The 18,187-nt window shown below is 40.0% G+C and overlaps 1 protein-coding gene across 2 annotated transcripts in view; it reads right to left on the minus strand.

Annotated features, from left to right (window-relative positions):
• Window positions 1–18,187, minus strand: part of adcy8 (adenylate cyclase 8 (brain)) — a 229,790-nt gene that overhangs the window by 46,144 nt on the left and 165,459 nt on the right. For both annotated transcript variants that reach the window (XM_033998810.3, XM_033998809.3), the window contains 3 exons: window positions 16,829–16,987; window positions 11,042–11,188; window positions 1,917–2,009 (listed from right to left, as the gene is read on the minus strand). In XM_033998810.3, the coding sequence (XP_033854701.2) occupies window positions 1,917–2,009; window positions 11,042–11,188; window positions 16,829–16,987 (399 nt within the window). The remainder of the gene's footprint in view (window positions 1–1,916; window positions 2,010–11,041; window positions 11,189–16,828; window positions 16,988–18,187) is intronic.

Below are 18,187 nucleotides of genomic sequence, written 5' to 3' on the forward strand. Positions count from 1 at the left end.
AAAAATATTATTATCCCTGTGCTGCAATCATTTCTAAAACATATTTTTGAGGTTAAAAAAACCCCCTGTATCATACACTCAACACTGGGTGAAGCTCGCTCCGCCCCACCCGAATCACTGTTGCACTGTTGGTTTAAATGACGATGCATTATAGACACCTTCAACAGCAAATAGTGTAAATCTTACTTTGGCCCTGTGACAAGGATGACAGAGTTTTGAGGCTCAGAGACAGTGAAAAGGGCAAAATAACGATCTTTATTAAACAAAAAATAATCAAATAAATAGGCACAAGGGCCAAACAAAAAGGTTTTAAACACAAAATAATAAACACAAAACAAAACTTACAAATAAAGCTTCCAGGCTGGGCGTTGCCTTCACTGGTCAAAAACTTACAAAACACAGCACACACAGAAAAACACTTCTTCTCCTTCCAGAACTCTCTCACCAACTGGGAGGCTGAGGTCTCCTTTTATGCTAGGTGGCTGAATAATAATTGAATAATTAATTGGTGGATTGCTCCCACCTGAAGCAATCAACCTGGGCAGGGAGGAGAATTTAACTCCATCCCTGCCAGTAATTCTAAGGGCAGAGCCCTGCTCTGCCACAGGCCCCGATTGTTTTTTAAAATTTCAGAGTAAAGAAAGAAATACGTCTTTTTCACCTTTCTGTATGTCCTAAGATCAAGGGCCTATACTGTCAGAAAGCTTAGACTGTCTACAAACATGAATCAACATCGACAAAGACTCGAAATGGAGCTTGAATAAGAGTAGCGCTAAAAAACAAAAACTCGATGCCACGGAACTGCAGCATTTCGCGCTGTCATCATATTTTGACCAGGGCGGAGTTTTGAGATCACAGAAAGAAACTACAAGCAAAAATAAAAATAAGTTGCACATGGTATTTTTTCTTCAATTCTTTTACTATACTTAAATTTTCGACCAGCTTCAAAACGCTTGAGATGATGATATTTCTGAAATTGTACATCTTTAAAAGGAAAATAAAATAAAAACCAATAAAGTATTTATACTTCTAAATAATGCAGAAAGATTGTGCCTCACTGATTAGTATTCAATTATACGAGTAAACTGCAAAATTCATGAACAGCACCGATCATTCTGAGCAGAACTCTCCTTAGAGGCAGAATCGCCAGATGCCTGCTTCACCCACCCAATGTATATTAAATATTTATAACACATTCTCATTTAAATTTGTTCTGCAAAATACATATAACTATTATTAGTGCTCATGAAATAGTACTAATGTTACAGCACTGAGTGCTGAAAGATATAAAAAATGTAATTCTGAGACTAAGGAAATGGTGTGTTCAGTGACTTCAGATTGATTGACGCCTTTGGTGTGAAAGCAACTTGACGGCGTCAAAATACACTGGAAGCTGAAGCTTTGACACGACGCACTTATTGAGAAAAGATCTTAACTTGTCGTGAGAATGACAGCTTGCTGTTTAAAATGTAAAGGTGCAGAGCGTCATTATTGTGAAGATAAAATGTACATACCATTGTGTATAAAAATGTAGTGTTAAAACAATACACTCAAGCTGCAATATAAAAATAAAAAAGTAAATAAATTAACAATTAAGCTGTAATAAATTCTTCAAGACAATTTGTAGACATTACAGCTAAAGTATTTTGTGCTTGTGGAAGACACTTTCAATAAAAATTAATTTCAAGTTTAATCTTTTAGTTTTCTATACATATATAGAGCAATTTTGCAATTTTATAAGCACAATATTGAGAATAAAGCATGGTAGAAAGTCATTGCGGTACAGTTGATGTGAAGAATGGGATTTCTTGATGTGTTAGAGCATGCAGCTGGCATAACTGGTGCAATAACCAACAGATGAAATGTTAAAATATACATACATTAGCAAATGTGGAGCACATGCAGAGGGCTAATACCTGTTTTTCAGGTGACAGTCCTGACACAGCCATGTAGGTGCTCCCGATAGTTTTAATTTTTTCAATATCTTGAAATCGTTCTTCACCAAGTAACTAAAAAAAGAATAGAAAATGTATCATTCAGCTTTCATCTCAATTTAGATTAAAATAAATTAAATTAAATTAAATGGCATCTGTCTCCTGAGATAGAAACAACAGGGATAGTGGAGGCAGGTAACCCACATACACAGTAATGGGTGTTTGCAATAAACTTTAGATAATACATTTTATTTTTTCAATGACAGTAGAGAACTATGCTGCCTCCTGTACAATCAAATATGTTCAATGTATTCAAGTCAGATGGCCTTTTGCCAGATAAATGAATCAGTAGCAAAAAAAATAAAAACACTTAATGGCAACAAGGTCAGAGAGGTACCGTATTCCTTCGAATTTAAAGGGTATATAAGGACCTTTTTATTTTATTGTGTTACATGTTCCCATGTGTTGCTACAACTGTTTACGTAAGGTGTGTGTATTGTTTTAATTATTATTTTATTTTACATTTTGACCACTTTTTAAAATTTTTAAATTGCATTCCCTGCCTCAAGATGGCTTCCCATGGACCTCAGAACTACATTTCCTATTATCCTCCTGCTCACTGGTGAATCCATCTCAGTTACATATGTGAGCAGGAGGATGATGAAGCCATCTTGAGGCAGGGAATGCAATTTAAAAATTTTAAAAAGTCAAAATGTAAAAAAAAAAAATTAAAACAAACAAAAAAAAAATTAAAACAATACACACATCTTACATAAACAGTTGTAGCAATGTTGAAATGCTACAAACTCGTCTATTAGGCATATTGGTAATGCATATTGTAATAATGGTAAATGAACACATGGTATCTGTACAACAATGAATCTCTCCATTATCCTCATCCTCGGAGTTGGAGGAGCCCTCTTTATTGCTTGACATCTCCCAGACAATGTCATCTTCTGTTCCGTCAAACTAGTTTGATATATAACATTTTCTGAAGGAGTGCACCACAGTCTCTGTTGACAATCCATTCACACAGAGGGGCAGATGTGCACGGTGCATTTGTCCAGTAAGTGTCAGTTGTTTATCGCCATTCCCAAGCCATTTCTGATAAAGATGTTTAAGTGTATCTTTAAATGGCTTGTTCACACAGATGTCCAGGTCTGTTTTATGGTCACGCAGTGTTTTTTGTTAACTGCATCGGTTGTAAGCATCCAGCACAAGCATTGCATTCAATTTTAGCAAGGCTCCAGGACGCCGAAACCACACTTTCTGCAGACAATCCAGTACAAGCTCCTCCGTCATCCATCCTTTTTCTGTACTTGAACAAAAATGCCTTTTGGGAATTTTTCTTTCGGCAGGGTTTACGCTTACAAATGACATATGGAGGCAGTTTGTGGCAGTCTGCTGTCACACAGAGCATTACAGTAATGCGCTACTTCTCATTTCCAGTTGCGATTAATCTCACCTGTTTTTCTCCCTTTTTATGAACTGGCATTGCTTGGCATGTCAAAAATATAAGGGAGTCTGATCAGCATTTCCAATCTGTCCAAGCTGGTACTGTTTGTTACAACAGAGCCGAATAACGAAACGCTGGAATTGTACAGCTTCTCTTCGAATCCGTCAGGCAGCTTCTGACACAGAGGTTCGTATGCATAATGAAAAGCCTTGACGTTTCATAAACTTCTCCACCCAATCTAAACTTGCTTTAAATTGTGAACGCTGTATGCAAGCTGCATCAGCCACCTCACAGGCTTTGGCACGAATCACGTCTCGACTGACAAGTAAGCCAGAATTTCGTTGTTGAATTAAAAAATCACCAACACTCTTCTCGATTTCTGGAAACCGCACATGTTTTGATCCACTAAATCTTTAACTTGTTTTTTTTTGCTGTCTGAAAGCTTCAATTTAACACTAGAACGACCAAAGTGGTCATTTTGATCGTTTTTGGAATTTAAATTTAGATTGCGGTGTGTGTGTTTAAGATACAGAGTTGTGCTTTACTGCCTTTTCTTAAATATATGTACTAATTACCCTGACAAAGAAAGAATCATGTAGCTGCAAAAATGAGCGAGATTAAATACAATCATACCTATTCTGACCAGGAGCGGTCAAATTGACAGCGACATATAAAACATATTATAACAATTAAATTTTGCTGTATTATTTGTATTTATCAGTCGGGACTTGCCGGCATGTATTGCAGTTTGATTATATCAGTCTGCATTCCTCAAGTAAGCGGTCTTCTGACATTTTTATTGTTTCAATGAGCCTCCTGACAGCCCATCAATCAGCCTTGAGAGTGCACGGCATCTGGATGTCTGTCTGCACTGTTTACTATACAAGTCACTCGTTTTTCTAAGAAATTCATTGTTACCCCAATACATGTTGAAAATGGATCGCGGGAGACAGAGGACAGCAAAGCAGTGTTTGGAATTACTGCAAAGTTTACCAAACAACGATTCTGATGCAACAGAGACAGACAATGACGAATCTGGCTCTGAAGTAGACTGGGTTTGCGAAGATGAATCTTCTAGCAGCAGTGACAGTGAGAAGGATGCCAGAGAAGTGCCAGAACCTAGCGCGCGAAGAGGGTGAAGGAGATCCCATGGGAGAAGAAACAATCCTGTGGCAGCCCCTGCAAGGATGCCAGCCACTTCACCTGCAAAAGCCCCTGCACCTGATCCAGCCACTACTTCACCTGAGGCAGCCGCTTCTCCAGTGGTAGCGCCAGAACCACCTGGCACTCAAGAGGCTGGTAATGATGGCACTGTTTGGAACACTATAAGTCCTGGTGTTGAAGCTGCAGGTAGAAGGGGTGAACATAATATTTTGAGTGAAGTTCCAGGATCCACGGCATATGCAAAACGCAACATTGAATGCTTTTCGCCAATTGATTGACATGCATACGCTTCACCACAAACAACATTGCACTGAAGCAGAAGCCCACCGACAACTACAAGATGATTCCTGGTCAACGCCCTTGGAGGAATTAGAAGCTTTCATTGCACTAGTAAATGCCAATGGAGCATTTGGTGCCAGAAGCCTGAGTTACTGTTGATAGCTGTGCCAAATGCACAAAAGCAGTCTGTGGGTAAGGGCACTGCACATATTGAAAAGCGCAGGATCTTTGTGATTTGTGCCAGCACAAATGTAAATTATGCCCATTCTGTTCAAATGTTTATTTATTCATGTCATTTTGATTATAGTATGTCTGTGCATAAACACATAGCTTCGGTTGCATATATGCACTTTGTTATGTAGACAATATAAACCCATTTATTAAAAAAAAATTGATACTCATTTACATTGTTTCAGTTGTACAGTTTTGTTTGTACATGATATACCTGTATATACATAAATTTATTTTCAAATATTTGTTTATTTAATTTTTTACCATTTTTTGAGGTTGCGCTTTATGTAATATGTCTGTATATAAACACATTTCTGTTCAAATGGCAAGTATCTCATTCGTCATTTGTCCAGTGATCAACTAGAAAGGGTTTTATACCTTACTTCAATCCATTCATCCCTGCTGTACATCAGAGTTCACTCTCGTTCGGCTGCCCCAGTGTGTTTTTCCACATTTTCCTGTGTGGATCATTATGAATTTAGATATCAGCTCAGGTGAAGAAGCAAGCCTTCTGGGGGAATTTCCTGAATTTTTTGATTAGGGCGCCGCTGTGGAAGATCCTAAGCCTTCTCCATCTCTGTTTCTAAAAACAGAATCCTCCCCTGCAGCTCCAAGACATAATACTCAATTGTCTCTTAAGGTTCCTCGTATAGCCAACTGGCCAATTCCATGACTTCTAGAAACTTTATTTTCCCATGGCATCCCAGTTAACCCGGAGACTTCCCATTCCAAAATGTTTCGGCTATACTTGGATAAAATTTAACGTGCAAGCAACTTGACTTCCGTAACTGCAGTTACAAAATCTGCTTCCCCTGAACCTCAAGATAATAAAAAAGGACTGCCAAAACCTGCACTACTCCAGAAAAACTAAAGTCCCCTACCTGGCTTCCCCCGAAAGGCAGCAGTTTCCAGTCTTCCCCACTAATGAAAATTGCGGCTTCCTTTCAGCAATTCTGGACTTCAAAATTTGGAACAAATCAACAACCATCTCAAAATGCTACAAAGCAAATCCCTGCTACCATCTCCACAACCGGAAGTCTCAAGGTCCTTCCACTGGATCTCTCTTCATCCCGCTAGCTGCTGCAGTCTCTGCTCGAGTCAGGAGCCAAATCATCTCAGGTAAAGAGATAAATTTAGTTTCCATTTTGCTTTCTGCTTCTGCTGATGTTATTGACAAATGCATGGTTGATTGTGGTGATTTATCAGTTATATTAAAAAACAGTGACCCACATCAAAAAATCTCAGCGCTGCTTTTGGGGTATATCGGGACATTTTATGTGAATCTTTTCCAGACAGTGGTACAGTGGTAGCCATAATCAGCTATAAAATGGCAAAATATGGTACTGCGATAAAACTGTAGTCAATGCAATATGCAGTTTTGCTAGCCTGTCCTGCAGCTTCTGTATGCTAGAGCCAGCCGATTATCTGACTAGAAACTGGTTTGTCACAGATTACTACTGAAATACAGTGTAAAATGCGTATGCACACCAACAGTGTGTTGATGGCTGAAGTGTAATGCTGGCTCCAGGGATCAACCACAGTGCAGCCTTCCAAGCACATCAGCATGACAACCGTCTGGACTGAGCTGAGTAGGGCACTTCTCTGGGGTCTTCAAGTGGGCACCTTCCATCCTTGGTGTTTCCTCGACCAGCCCATGACACCTTAAGAGGGCTTGTGACCGGGTCTTACGTCACGTGCGTGGATAGCCGCTGTTAAACAACACAGAGAGACAACTGGGGGTGGAGTTGAAACACCGGCACAGGTGCGCAGGATTTATTAATACAAACAGAAATGAAAGTAAAGGTGGTCATGTGACGTTACCAGCCATGGTAACGCACAGAGGACACATACAGCAAGCTGTACAAAAGGCAAAATAAAACATAGTACAAAAACTACAAATAAGCGCTAGCCTTATAAACGAGGCGTCCCGCTCCAGGAACCGGCTACACTACGGAACCCTCGCTATACATCACATGGGATCACTATCCTCTAACTAACCTACTCATGAGCCGCTATTCATACAACGACTCATGCTGCTTCATACAGCCTTGGCTGGGCATTGCCTTCACAAGCACCGCTTGCAGTCTCAGGGTTGCGTAGCTGTCGTTCCTGCAGAATGGACCCTCTCCTGAGTATACGCCGCTCCCCTCTGGCATGGCGTTACAGTCGCCCCAAACCATCTCCCGCGGATGCTTTTGAACTGACGGACACTCGGTCAAGACCCACCCACCTGCTGATTGAGGTCCAGCACAGCCAATCACTTGCTGCCCTTCCGCTCAACCAAGCCTAGCAGGCAGCAAGTCTCAATCAAGCGCCCGTCTGTAAACAATAATGTAATGAAACAAATCAACTCCAAAACGACATACAATAAACCCATTTCCCCATACAAATGATACCAACACTAAATACACACGTGCAGGGCAATCGCCCTACTACAGGGCTCAACAGTGATTCTGGCGTCCCAGCATCACCTCCCTCCATCCCCTGCTCAGCTAAGCCCAGCTTACTTACCTTCCTTTCCATCAACGTTGCTTTCTTTCTAATATGCTTGAGGTCCCCATCCAGAATCTTTTCGTCTAAACCAGAGCCAGTTGCTGCTCCTCTCTGCTGCTTCAGATAAGTTCTTCACTATGCGTCGCAACTCTTGACCACTGAATCTGATGTCTGAGAAACCGGGTTGTGAGAGTGTGCCACAAATCCACAACAACCCACCTCCACTGGGTAAACCTGGACTCTCCATCCTCGCTGTTCCACTTCAGCAGCTAGTTGAGCGTACCGAAGCATCCTCCCATGGCACTATTAACTCTACCAGGTGACCAAGGCGTGCTGATCCAGACCACAAGACAATATCAGGTCGAAGGTTAGTGGTGGCAATCTCAGGTGGGAAAATAAGCAGTTTCCAGTTGTCCTAGACAAGTTTTAGTTTTAATGACTTTTCTTGGAGGTTGCTCCCCTGGAAGAAGGAATGTTGTTCTTTGTGTGTCATATATTTTGGCATTGGTGGCAACCTGTTGGTCATGCTGCGCTTGTCTTCCAATGCTAAGGCCAAACATTGCAAAACCTGGTCATTATGCCAAGTGAACCGTCCTTGACCTGCCAAAATGTGTCTTAATGTAGCTGGTGGTGAACACAAAGGACACCATGGATCCTCTCCTACCCATAGATTAAGATTCTGTGATGATGGGAGAACATCATATGTTGACCTGACGAGGAAACTGTGTTCCATTGTCCATAGATCTTGCCAGCCAATCTTGCGTTGTTCCACACTCTCCCATCTCATCCATTCTCCCTGCTTGGCCTGGGAAATTGCCTTTATGCACCTCATCCTCTCCTCCTGCTTTTGCACCTCGTTGACTACCTCCATTGAGCTGGGGATGCTTTGTGCCATGTAGGAGCTGAACTGAGACCAAGGCCTCCTCTTCCATGCTGTACTTGCCCCATGATATCACCGATATGAAGGGCAGCCTTTGCATCTTCCACAGCTTCCTTTGCCTCCCTCACGCATTCGTCGTGTACTCTACCAGTGTTATTTCCAACTGAACCTTGGTGCACTTAAACTCCTTGGTTAGAGCTGAGACTGGCAGCTGTAGTATCCCTTTACCATACAGTCCCACTCTGCTGATGTATGAACTGATTAATGCTTCCAGCTTCTCTGCTGCTGTCAAGGAAACCTCATATACAGTGAGTGGCCACAGCAGTCTTGGCAGTGGACCAGACTGAAAGCACCAGAGTTTAAGTTTGCCTGGTAAAGTGCTGCTGTCTATGCTCTTCAACTCTTGCACTGCTTGTTGTCTCACTTCTCCCACGTAGTTTAAGTAAGGTTTAATACAAATCTCTGTTGAAATGTAGTTAAAATTTCAGTTTAACAATTGTAGATTACCTTTTGTACTTCATCCCCTTGATGATTTTTTAGTTATTGACTTCCTGTACTCCTGCTCGTATATCAACGTTCAGAAAAACTTGACAAATTTGTGTGCCCCTTTTGGAGGAGAAAAGAAAACATCCTTCTACTTCAGAGTTTCTAGATATAGTTTTTGACAGCGTTAAAATGCAGGCTTCCTTACCCCAAGAGCAATGACAGCGTATTTACTTTTTTTATAGAAGCATACCTTGTGGTAGACACAATTACAAAATGAGTGCTTCTCTCATTACTCGGCCACTTGAATTTTGCCATGCGTATAATTCCTCAAGGTAGATCATTTATATCCAGGTTATTAGATTTAGAAAAGTCTATGGATTCTCTCCAATCGCAGTTTAAACTAGATGAAGGCTGCTGTTCAGATCTAAAATTTTGGTCTCTGTTTTGTAACCATTGGAAGGGCATCTCTTTTTTTTTATAATGACCATTATGATACCTCTCCTTCTATAATGATTTCCATTACACAAGAGTAGATGTTAAAACTTCAAGCTGATTTGAACTCGGCTCTCGCCAAGATAAGCACCAACTAAGATGCAGCTTTACAGTAAACTAATGTGATCCATATGTGTCTCCATCCATTTGCGCTTCCTTCTGTATGATGATGTAGATTTCCTTCTGTCTGGTGTTGATGGCTGAAGTGTAATGCTGGCTCCAGGGATCAGCTTATTACCTCCCTAGCGCATCAGCACACACAACGGCTGCGATGCTGGCTCTGAGGATCAACCACAGTGCGGTCTCCCCAGCGCATCAGCATGACAACCGTCTGGATTGAGCTAATTAGAGTACATTTCTGGGGTCTTCAAGTGGGCACCTTCCATCCTCTGTGTTTCGTCGACTAGCCCACGACACCTCAAGAGGGTTTTTACAATTTTTACAATTTTACACTGATGTGGCTCCCTCTATCGGTTTCGAGGTCTGTGGTTTGCAGAATCCTGGCCTCACAAATTAAATATTCCCTGACAGCAAAATCCATAGCTCTTTTCGAGCTCTACCGTATCGTTGCGGCTTGTTCAATTTCGGGCCACTCATGGAAATGGAAACAAATTATAGTTAATTGCGATATTGAGGCTACCGTCCAAATCATTAACAAAGGTCAGTCACCTATTCCAATAATTATGAAATTAATGAGACGTCTCACTTGACTTACTTACAGCAAGTTTCACCTTGCATGCTGCTTCCATCCCTAGGCCGATTTAACACAGTTGCTGATGCCTTGTCCCGATTTCAATTTCAGGAATTCCATCGTCTGTGCTAGGATGCCCCAGGGGGCAGCATCGGCTGCTCAGGTGGCTAACGTATTCCAACTGAGCTAGTGCCGTTAAGTAGTAAAATATAATCAAACTACAATTTGGCATTTAAAAATGGCTCCTTATTTGGGGAGTGGCAGCTCCTGCCCCCTCGTAGCTACCAAAGGCCAGGTAGTATCAATTGGTTTTGCGGTCCAATGGCCTCATCTTTTTAGGGAAGGCAGATAGCCTGCCCTCCTGCCCATGCCTTCTCTCCAGTCAGCTTCTCCACTATCAACAAACTAAATTATGGGCAGGGGTACCTCGAAGGGCAAGGCCAAAGATGTAATGGAAATATGTATAATGTATTATTTGTTGTCTAAGCTTTAATAAATATTGTTCTATTGCATGAGTTTTCTTAACTGAAATTTAGCTAAGCGGTGGTTCAGGCAGGGAACTCACTTTTAAGCTAGATTAAAACTGTAAACATCAAGCATATCTCATTTGCATTTTCTAATAAAAAAGAAAAAATGAATGAATGAATAAATAAATAAATACATACAACAATGATTTTCCTGTTCCTGGTATTTACAGTATATATAGCCTTGATGGCCATTGTAAAATTTGTAAAAATGTAGCTTTTTTATTTAGTAGTTCCTATATCAACCTGATAGGTAGTTTCAGAAGAATTTATTGTCTCTAATAAAAGTACAAAATAAATTGTAGAAAATGTTGATCTGTTCATGTTTAAAGAGTAATGGATATTTTTGTGATATGTTTTAGATTGGATAATACAATCATCATGTATGGCAGTTTTAACATAATAAATCACCTCATCAAAGTCAGCGATGATTTCATTGAGAAGACGTAAACATTCCACTCCTTGGTTATTCATCTCAGTTTGGGAGTAAAAGTCAGCAAATCCTGGGATTGATGCAAACATCACTCCAACTGCATCGTACGACTGAGAGTACAGTTCCTAAAAGAAGAAGAATACAAGACACTGTATTAAACTGTAAACATTTCAATTAAAATAAAAAGTAAGCAATGCTCCACAATCCACACATTATCTGTAATTTGCCCACTGTAGAAACTAAATTATCTTTGAAGTTATTAAAGTACACTTAATATGCTTCCTTAAAGTGACCTTCATTTTCTTTTTTTAAGTCCACCGCTTTAGCAAATCTTACTAAATAGAATATTAAGACATTTCCATATACAAATTTCATAGCAGTAGCAATAACTGAACTGATCTGTTACTGTTAATAGCTGTATGCTAATTGAATTGTTGTTCTTCGCATTTCCCTTGTTTCAGGATTGCCTTAATCTGTAGATGTAAATTGAAGGTTTCATTTATAATTTTGTAGTTTTTACTTTATATTAAGAATATAATAAACATACTTTAATAGGGTTACCAGTCTATTTTTGCCATGTCTAATAGCAAATGTCCACCACTAGAAACTGTATATGGCTACACTGTATATATCACTGTCAGTGTATACAGCTACACTGTATATATCACTGTCAGTGTATACCGCTACACTGTATATCACTGTCAGTGTATACTGCTACACTGTATATATCACTCAGTGTATACTGCTATACTGTATTATTATTATTTATTATTTATTTCTTAGCAGACGCCCTTATCCAGGGCAACTTACAATCGTAAGCAAATACATTTCAAGTATCACAGTACAAGTAATAATACAATTAAGAGCAAGATAAATACGGGAGGCGATACGGGAGGGGGTGGTGGAGTCAGAGGTGGGGAAGGAGAGGAAAATCGGAGCATCATCAGCATAGAAATGGTATGAGAAACCATAGGATGCGATGAGGGGGCCCAGGGAGCGGGTGTAGAGAGAGAACAGGACCCAAGACTGACCCTTGGGGGACTCCTGTTGAGAGAGGGCGAGGTGTGGAGGTTGCTCCACGCCAGGCTACCTGGTAAGTGCAGTTGGAGAGGTAGGAGGAGAACCAGGCCAGAGCAGTGCCAGAGATTCCCAGGTCAGCGAGAGATGATAGTAGAATAGAGTGATCAACAGTGTCAAAGGCAGCAGAGAGGTCAAGGAGAATTAGGACAGAGGAGAGAGAGGCAGCTCGGGCAGACTTTAGTGAGTTGGTGTATATATAATGAGTTGGTGTCAGTGTATACGGCTATACTGTATATATCACTGTCAGTGTATACTGCTACACTGTATATAATTCTGTCAGTGTATACTGCTACACTGTATATAATTCTGTCAGTGTATACTGCTACACTGTATATAATTCTGTCAGTGTATACTGCTACACTGTATATAATTCTGTCAGTGTATACTGCTACACTGTATATAATTCTGTCAGTGTATACTGCTACACTGTATATAATTCTGTCAGTTTATACTGCTACACTGTATATAATTCTGTCAGTGTATACCGCTACACTGTATATATCTCTGGCAGACAGATATTGCAATTATCACACCAAATGAGGAAAAAGGGAAATTATATTTATGAACCCATTTCCTCAGTACTTTCTTATACACAGTTAGTGAGATTGAATAAGCTGAAATACCAGAAACCACGCAGGTATCTATTGAATAGTCTATAGATTTAGCTTTACTGAATAATAGATGCCGTGGGTTATTAAAAGCTTTGTAAACACAAGGTGAAAGTATACAGATTTAAAACCAAGTTAACAAAGGCTTGATGTTTGACTGAAATGCTTTAGTTTTTATAGTAAAATGTTTAAGGTTATGGCTTAGTCACCAGAGTGAAGTGTAGCAAGTGGTGAATGGGCTACAAAATGAAACATTGCCATTGTGTTCTTCTTCTTGTGTCTTTACACCATGTTTGACCATTTTTCTACACATGCATTTGCCTGTTTGTTGTTCTTTGCAAGGTCATTGTGCATGTGCGGACACTGCAGCAGATGTCGTATAGTCTGAGGCTCAGTGCTGCAATCACAGGTGGTTGAGCACATGGTATAGCCCCACTTCCTCATTGCTTCCTTTGAGCGTCCGACTCTGGTGTGTAGGCAGTTGAGACATCGCCACCTTTGCTATGGTTCATCAGCCCCTGGTGGTAAGGACTCGGCTGCTGGTATATCAATTTTTTCTACGTCACATTTGGTCTCTAGCCTCTCATTCCACATCGTAATCAGGTTTCTTTGGGTGTGGCATGGAGAGGTTGGGTGCTGGTGAGGAAGCTCCTGCGTGACCAGTCGCTTGCGTGCTGGGGAGTGGTCATACAACAAGTGTCTCACATCTGCTTGTCTTGATCGTTCTGTTACAAACTGTTAAGGTTGCTAGGCTTCTGACATTCTGTGATGCATCAGTAACTGGCATTCAGGCTGGGGTCGAGCCTCTTGGCATCTCTCCCATACAGAACATGCATACTCGGCGGTGGAAAAGCTGAGAGTCAAGGCAGTGGTTCAAATGGTTAAGGGGCTAGCTCCCCATTTTGAGTTGGTGAGCTTGTATAGAATGTTGTTACGGGTGCTCACCCTCGCTTTTGTCTTTGTGATATGTGCTTTGTATGAGAGGCTTCGATCAAGAGTAACACCAAGGTAGACTAGTTTCGATTAGTGAGATAGCGGGGTCCCAGACCATGTGACGTTGAGCTGATGAATGGCCTTATGGTTTTTCAGGTGGAAGGCACAGACTTATGTTTTCGTTGGGTTGGCACGTAATTGGTTTCTATCATAGTGTGAAGTTAGTCCGGTTAGCGCCTCAGTTAAGAGTTGTTTCAACGTAATCAAAGTGTTTTGGGCTGTTATGCGCAGATTATCTGCATAAATTAAATGTTTTCTTATTGAGTCGTTTGTTTGGTCATTCATATAGATGTTATATAGCAGTGGTGCAAGTACACTCCCTTGAGGGAGGCAGTTTTGCTGTCACCGCCATTGGTTTCACTTCTCGTCCAACTCGACAAAGAAACATCTGTTTTCGAGAAGTGTTCATATAAGCTCTGTAAGGTGTAGATCTTTTGTCATTTCCAGCGTCTTGTAGAGGAGTCGACAGTGGTTGACAGTATCGTAGGCGGCTGTTAGGTCAACGAACACAGCTCTGTGATTTGACCTCTTTCGAATCACTTTCAGTATGTTGGGTTATGTTGAGCAGCTGACTTCTTGTTTTTCCAGGATGAAAACCACCCTTTTTGTGGATTAGGTGTTTATCCACGTGTGGAGCAAGCCAGTTCAGTATGAGTCTTTTGTACAGTTTGTACGTGTGGCATAGCAACGAGATGGGTCTGATGCTCTTTGGATCAGATGGATTTTTCCCTGGCTTCAGGAGTGCCATGACATGAGCATGTCGCCATATCTTTGGAATTTTTTGACTGGCTGTGCTTGAGTTGTATAGGCAGAGGGGCCATTCTTGGGTCTGTGGTCTAAACTGTTTGATTTGTTCAGCTGCAGGGATGACGTCAAGCCAGAAAGAAGCACAAACAGACAGGCAGTACTCGGGTGAAACTGAGACGCAAAAGCTGCGCTAAGTGCGTTTAATAAACAAACAAAAATAAAAAGGTTGAACACAACACATGACACAGCACTTTACGCCAAAATAAGTAGACAAACAAAACTGACTTACACTTAAACAGTGGACGAACAGACAAACGAACACGGTAAGTAAAAAATAAACTATTTTAAATATTTCCTTTTTCCTTAGTTTTTAAATTCTCTCCACTCCACACCCGTTCTCCACTCACCGAACACACAACCCCGAGTGAATGAAACGTGCATTCACTCCAAATAATTAATTATTCACTTGAATCCCAGCACGTGAACTAAATTTGTGCAACCCCGTGCTCACTTGCCCCGCCACTGTGTGTATTTTATGTTTATGTTGCGTGTGGTGTATTAATGTTGGTGTATCGGTATTGGTGCACGGGATATAATGTGGGGTTATGTAGCACGAGTGTTATAAAATGTATATTTGTATTTAGACACGAGGATGGCACAATCGGGAAGTGCACAAAGTAGTTCACGTGCAGATGTACCGAGATTCCAATTGAATGATTGATTAGCAATCCAGTGTAGGTACAGCTGCATAAAAGGGTGAATGTTTCACTCACTCAGGGTTAATGTGTTCAGGAGTGGAGAAGAGAGTAAAAACTAAAAATAATTAAAACAATTTCTACATATGCTGGTTTTGCCATCAGCATACTATTTGTCACTGTTTGTTGTTTGTTTGTTTGTTTGGCCAATGTGCCCTTTTGTTTTGTGTCAGTGTTTTGGCTTTGTTTAAATCTTTTATTTTGAATTAAATGTGCCACAGCGCTTTTCATTACACCAGTCTGTTGTTGTCTCCATTCATTTCCTGGCCTGACGTCACCCCCAAAGCCATCCTGTTCACAGTGGGTCATTGCTTAATTTAAGTATTATTGTCCATGCCTTTTTGCTGTTGTGTGTCATGTCAGTTGACTCGATCAGGGTCTGCCAGGATTCCCGGCATTCTTAATACCACAATTTTGGTCATTGTGTTATATTTGGATGAAAGGCCAGTGTTCCAAATGTATACACATTGGCTTAGGATGAGCATACAAGCAAGTCATTTACAAGGACATGAATCATTTCTCTGTCAGTGTATGGATGAAGATACCTAAACATAATGATGTGATTGATTGACAGCAATAAAGCTTATGGAACACTTTAATTAAATGGTTATTAATTGCAGTGCAATGTATAGGAACATTTTAACATGTTTAACAATTAAAGGAAAAAGCAACATTTCCAGGGGTAGCAGGCCGATCAGTGACAGAAAACCAGTTCCAGACAGATGTTTGTGAAATTAATCCAGGTAACGTTTATTCGTGTGTCTCCCGGATATCTATTAAGTTGATTATGCCTTTTCTCCGATATTACAAACAGGATATTCTTGCAAGTTTGAAGCTGCCAAAGTAATGCACAGACTACACGCTAACACTTAAAAGTAAAGAAAAAACTAAAAACTAAAAAATGTGTCCACCATTGGAAATTTCTTTAGCTTTTATCAGCTTACGTTTCAACTCTCCTAACAGCAAACATGATCTATATAGACTGCAGGTAAATCACTAAGCCAGCCAGTTTTTCAAACAAATGTTTTTCAGTATCAATTTTCTGATACCATTTTAAAGAAATGTGTTGACTAAAAAGAAAAAAATCTACTTAGTTGTGACCAAGATGATATAATAAACTTGTAGTACTGCCGTAAAAGAAAGCACCGATGAGCAAATGCTGCAAGTTGCAGTCATCCTGAGATGTTGGATATACCTTCCTGTAAGCACCCGGGCACCGTTTCTTGATACCGCACTCAGGTAGACAAGATTAAAATCGATACATTTTTTTTAATCAAAGCCCATCAGTGTGATTAAATCGATTAAAACCCCTACAAAAACACACATTCATGTTATTGCCCCTCTGTTTTGACCTAAAATTAAATTTTTAACCCCCCTCGGTGCCATTATCTGAATATTTTAATTTCAAACCAAGTTTCAAAAGCAACTATGAACATAAATACACAGTAGAGGAAATAGCAGAGTAGGTACAGAATTAGATAAAGTGACCTCATTATATATGCCCCTGGCAAAACAACACATTAGCATATAACATGGGGCTCTCTGCTTCTAAACAACATATTTATTCAAGCTGTGTCCCAACCTCATTGTCTCTATCCTTCTCCAGGAAGTGCCGAGCAACGTGACTGGGCAGAATGTTCCGGAGCATGTTCTCGTTATGTTCTCGTAGCTCCTTCATTTCATTGATTTCCTCTTTGGCCTGCACACGCCAGAGGAAGTCTAGGCGGGCTGTGTATTCCAGCTGCAGATTAACATACAAGAGAAATTAACTGGGTTAAGGAGCTGAAGTATTAGTAAAGTGTGACTGGAGTATTAGTAATCAAATTGCTAGAATTAGGTATTTTCTCAGGTTGTTTGTTTATCATTTTGTTGCTGTTAACACATTTAAAATATATCAAGGTTTATCACTTTTCTTTTTACTGAAATAAAGCTGTTGTTTATTTCAAGCAGATTGGCAAGATACTTTATACCAACTGTTTTAGTTGCATTGAAGTTACAGTAAACCAGAAAATGGCCTTTGTGTTCCCCACAGGGTTTAGTATCCAAGAAAATGTTCACCCCACAGAGAAACCTGCATAATATATGGTGAACTTTATATGCTATATATACATTCACTCACTCTGTACATTAGCTTGTAATTTGCCTTAAAGGTTAGTGTCTCACAAAGCAGGATTGGAATTCTTACTGCTATAGTGTTTACTCTAACAAAATACCATTGGGATACCAGTATAATGCCATTATTGGCATAATTTAATTACTTTTCTGTGGCTTGTTGATATAAATTAAAGAAAACTGTTGTTTTAGACAGATGATGCGTCTACATTTACCATTTGCTCCTAATAGCAGAATATTGTATTTAAAGTAAATAAAACTTTGGTCATTCAGTTGCAGTCATGGTACAGAAATATTGATTTTGCTAACAAGCGTAAATTGCAGTAAACCGTTTATAATAACCATGGTTATACCAACACAATAGTATCATATTGAGGAAAATAAAGAAGGCATGCACATTAAATCACACTAACGGTATTTAACTAATAAGGTCAACTGCCTACAATATTACATGGAAAGTCAGTTTATCCATGGCAATATCAATACAACAATTTGTGCAGGTTTGTACAGTAACAAGACAGAACAATACATGTTTATTGCGGCTTACTCAGAGTTCTGAGGGAAGTTCTCACAGCCCCTGGCAGCATCATGCCTGATCTCAATGCTAAGTCCTGAATTCCCACCAAAATTTAAGAAAGAAAAGTGATCCTGTACCATTTTGTACAATGGTAAATGCCTTTTTTTGACTAGTCTAAATGCGTGTCTGCCAAATAAATACATTATAAATACCAATAAATAATGTATATGCTTTACTGTACCTATCTGTGCTTGACAAAGCTTACCTATGCTTTTACCATGCTTTCATTATGTTTTACTACACTTTGATTTG

This window comes from Acipenser ruthenus, chromosome 4 (genome assembly GCF_902713425.1).
Source record: "Acipenser ruthenus chromosome 4, fAciRut3.2 maternal haplotype, whole genome shotgun sequence".
In the NCBI taxonomy this organism is placed as follows: domain Eukaryota; kingdom Metazoa; phylum Chordata; class Actinopteri; order Acipenseriformes; family Acipenseridae; genus Acipenser; species Acipenser ruthenus.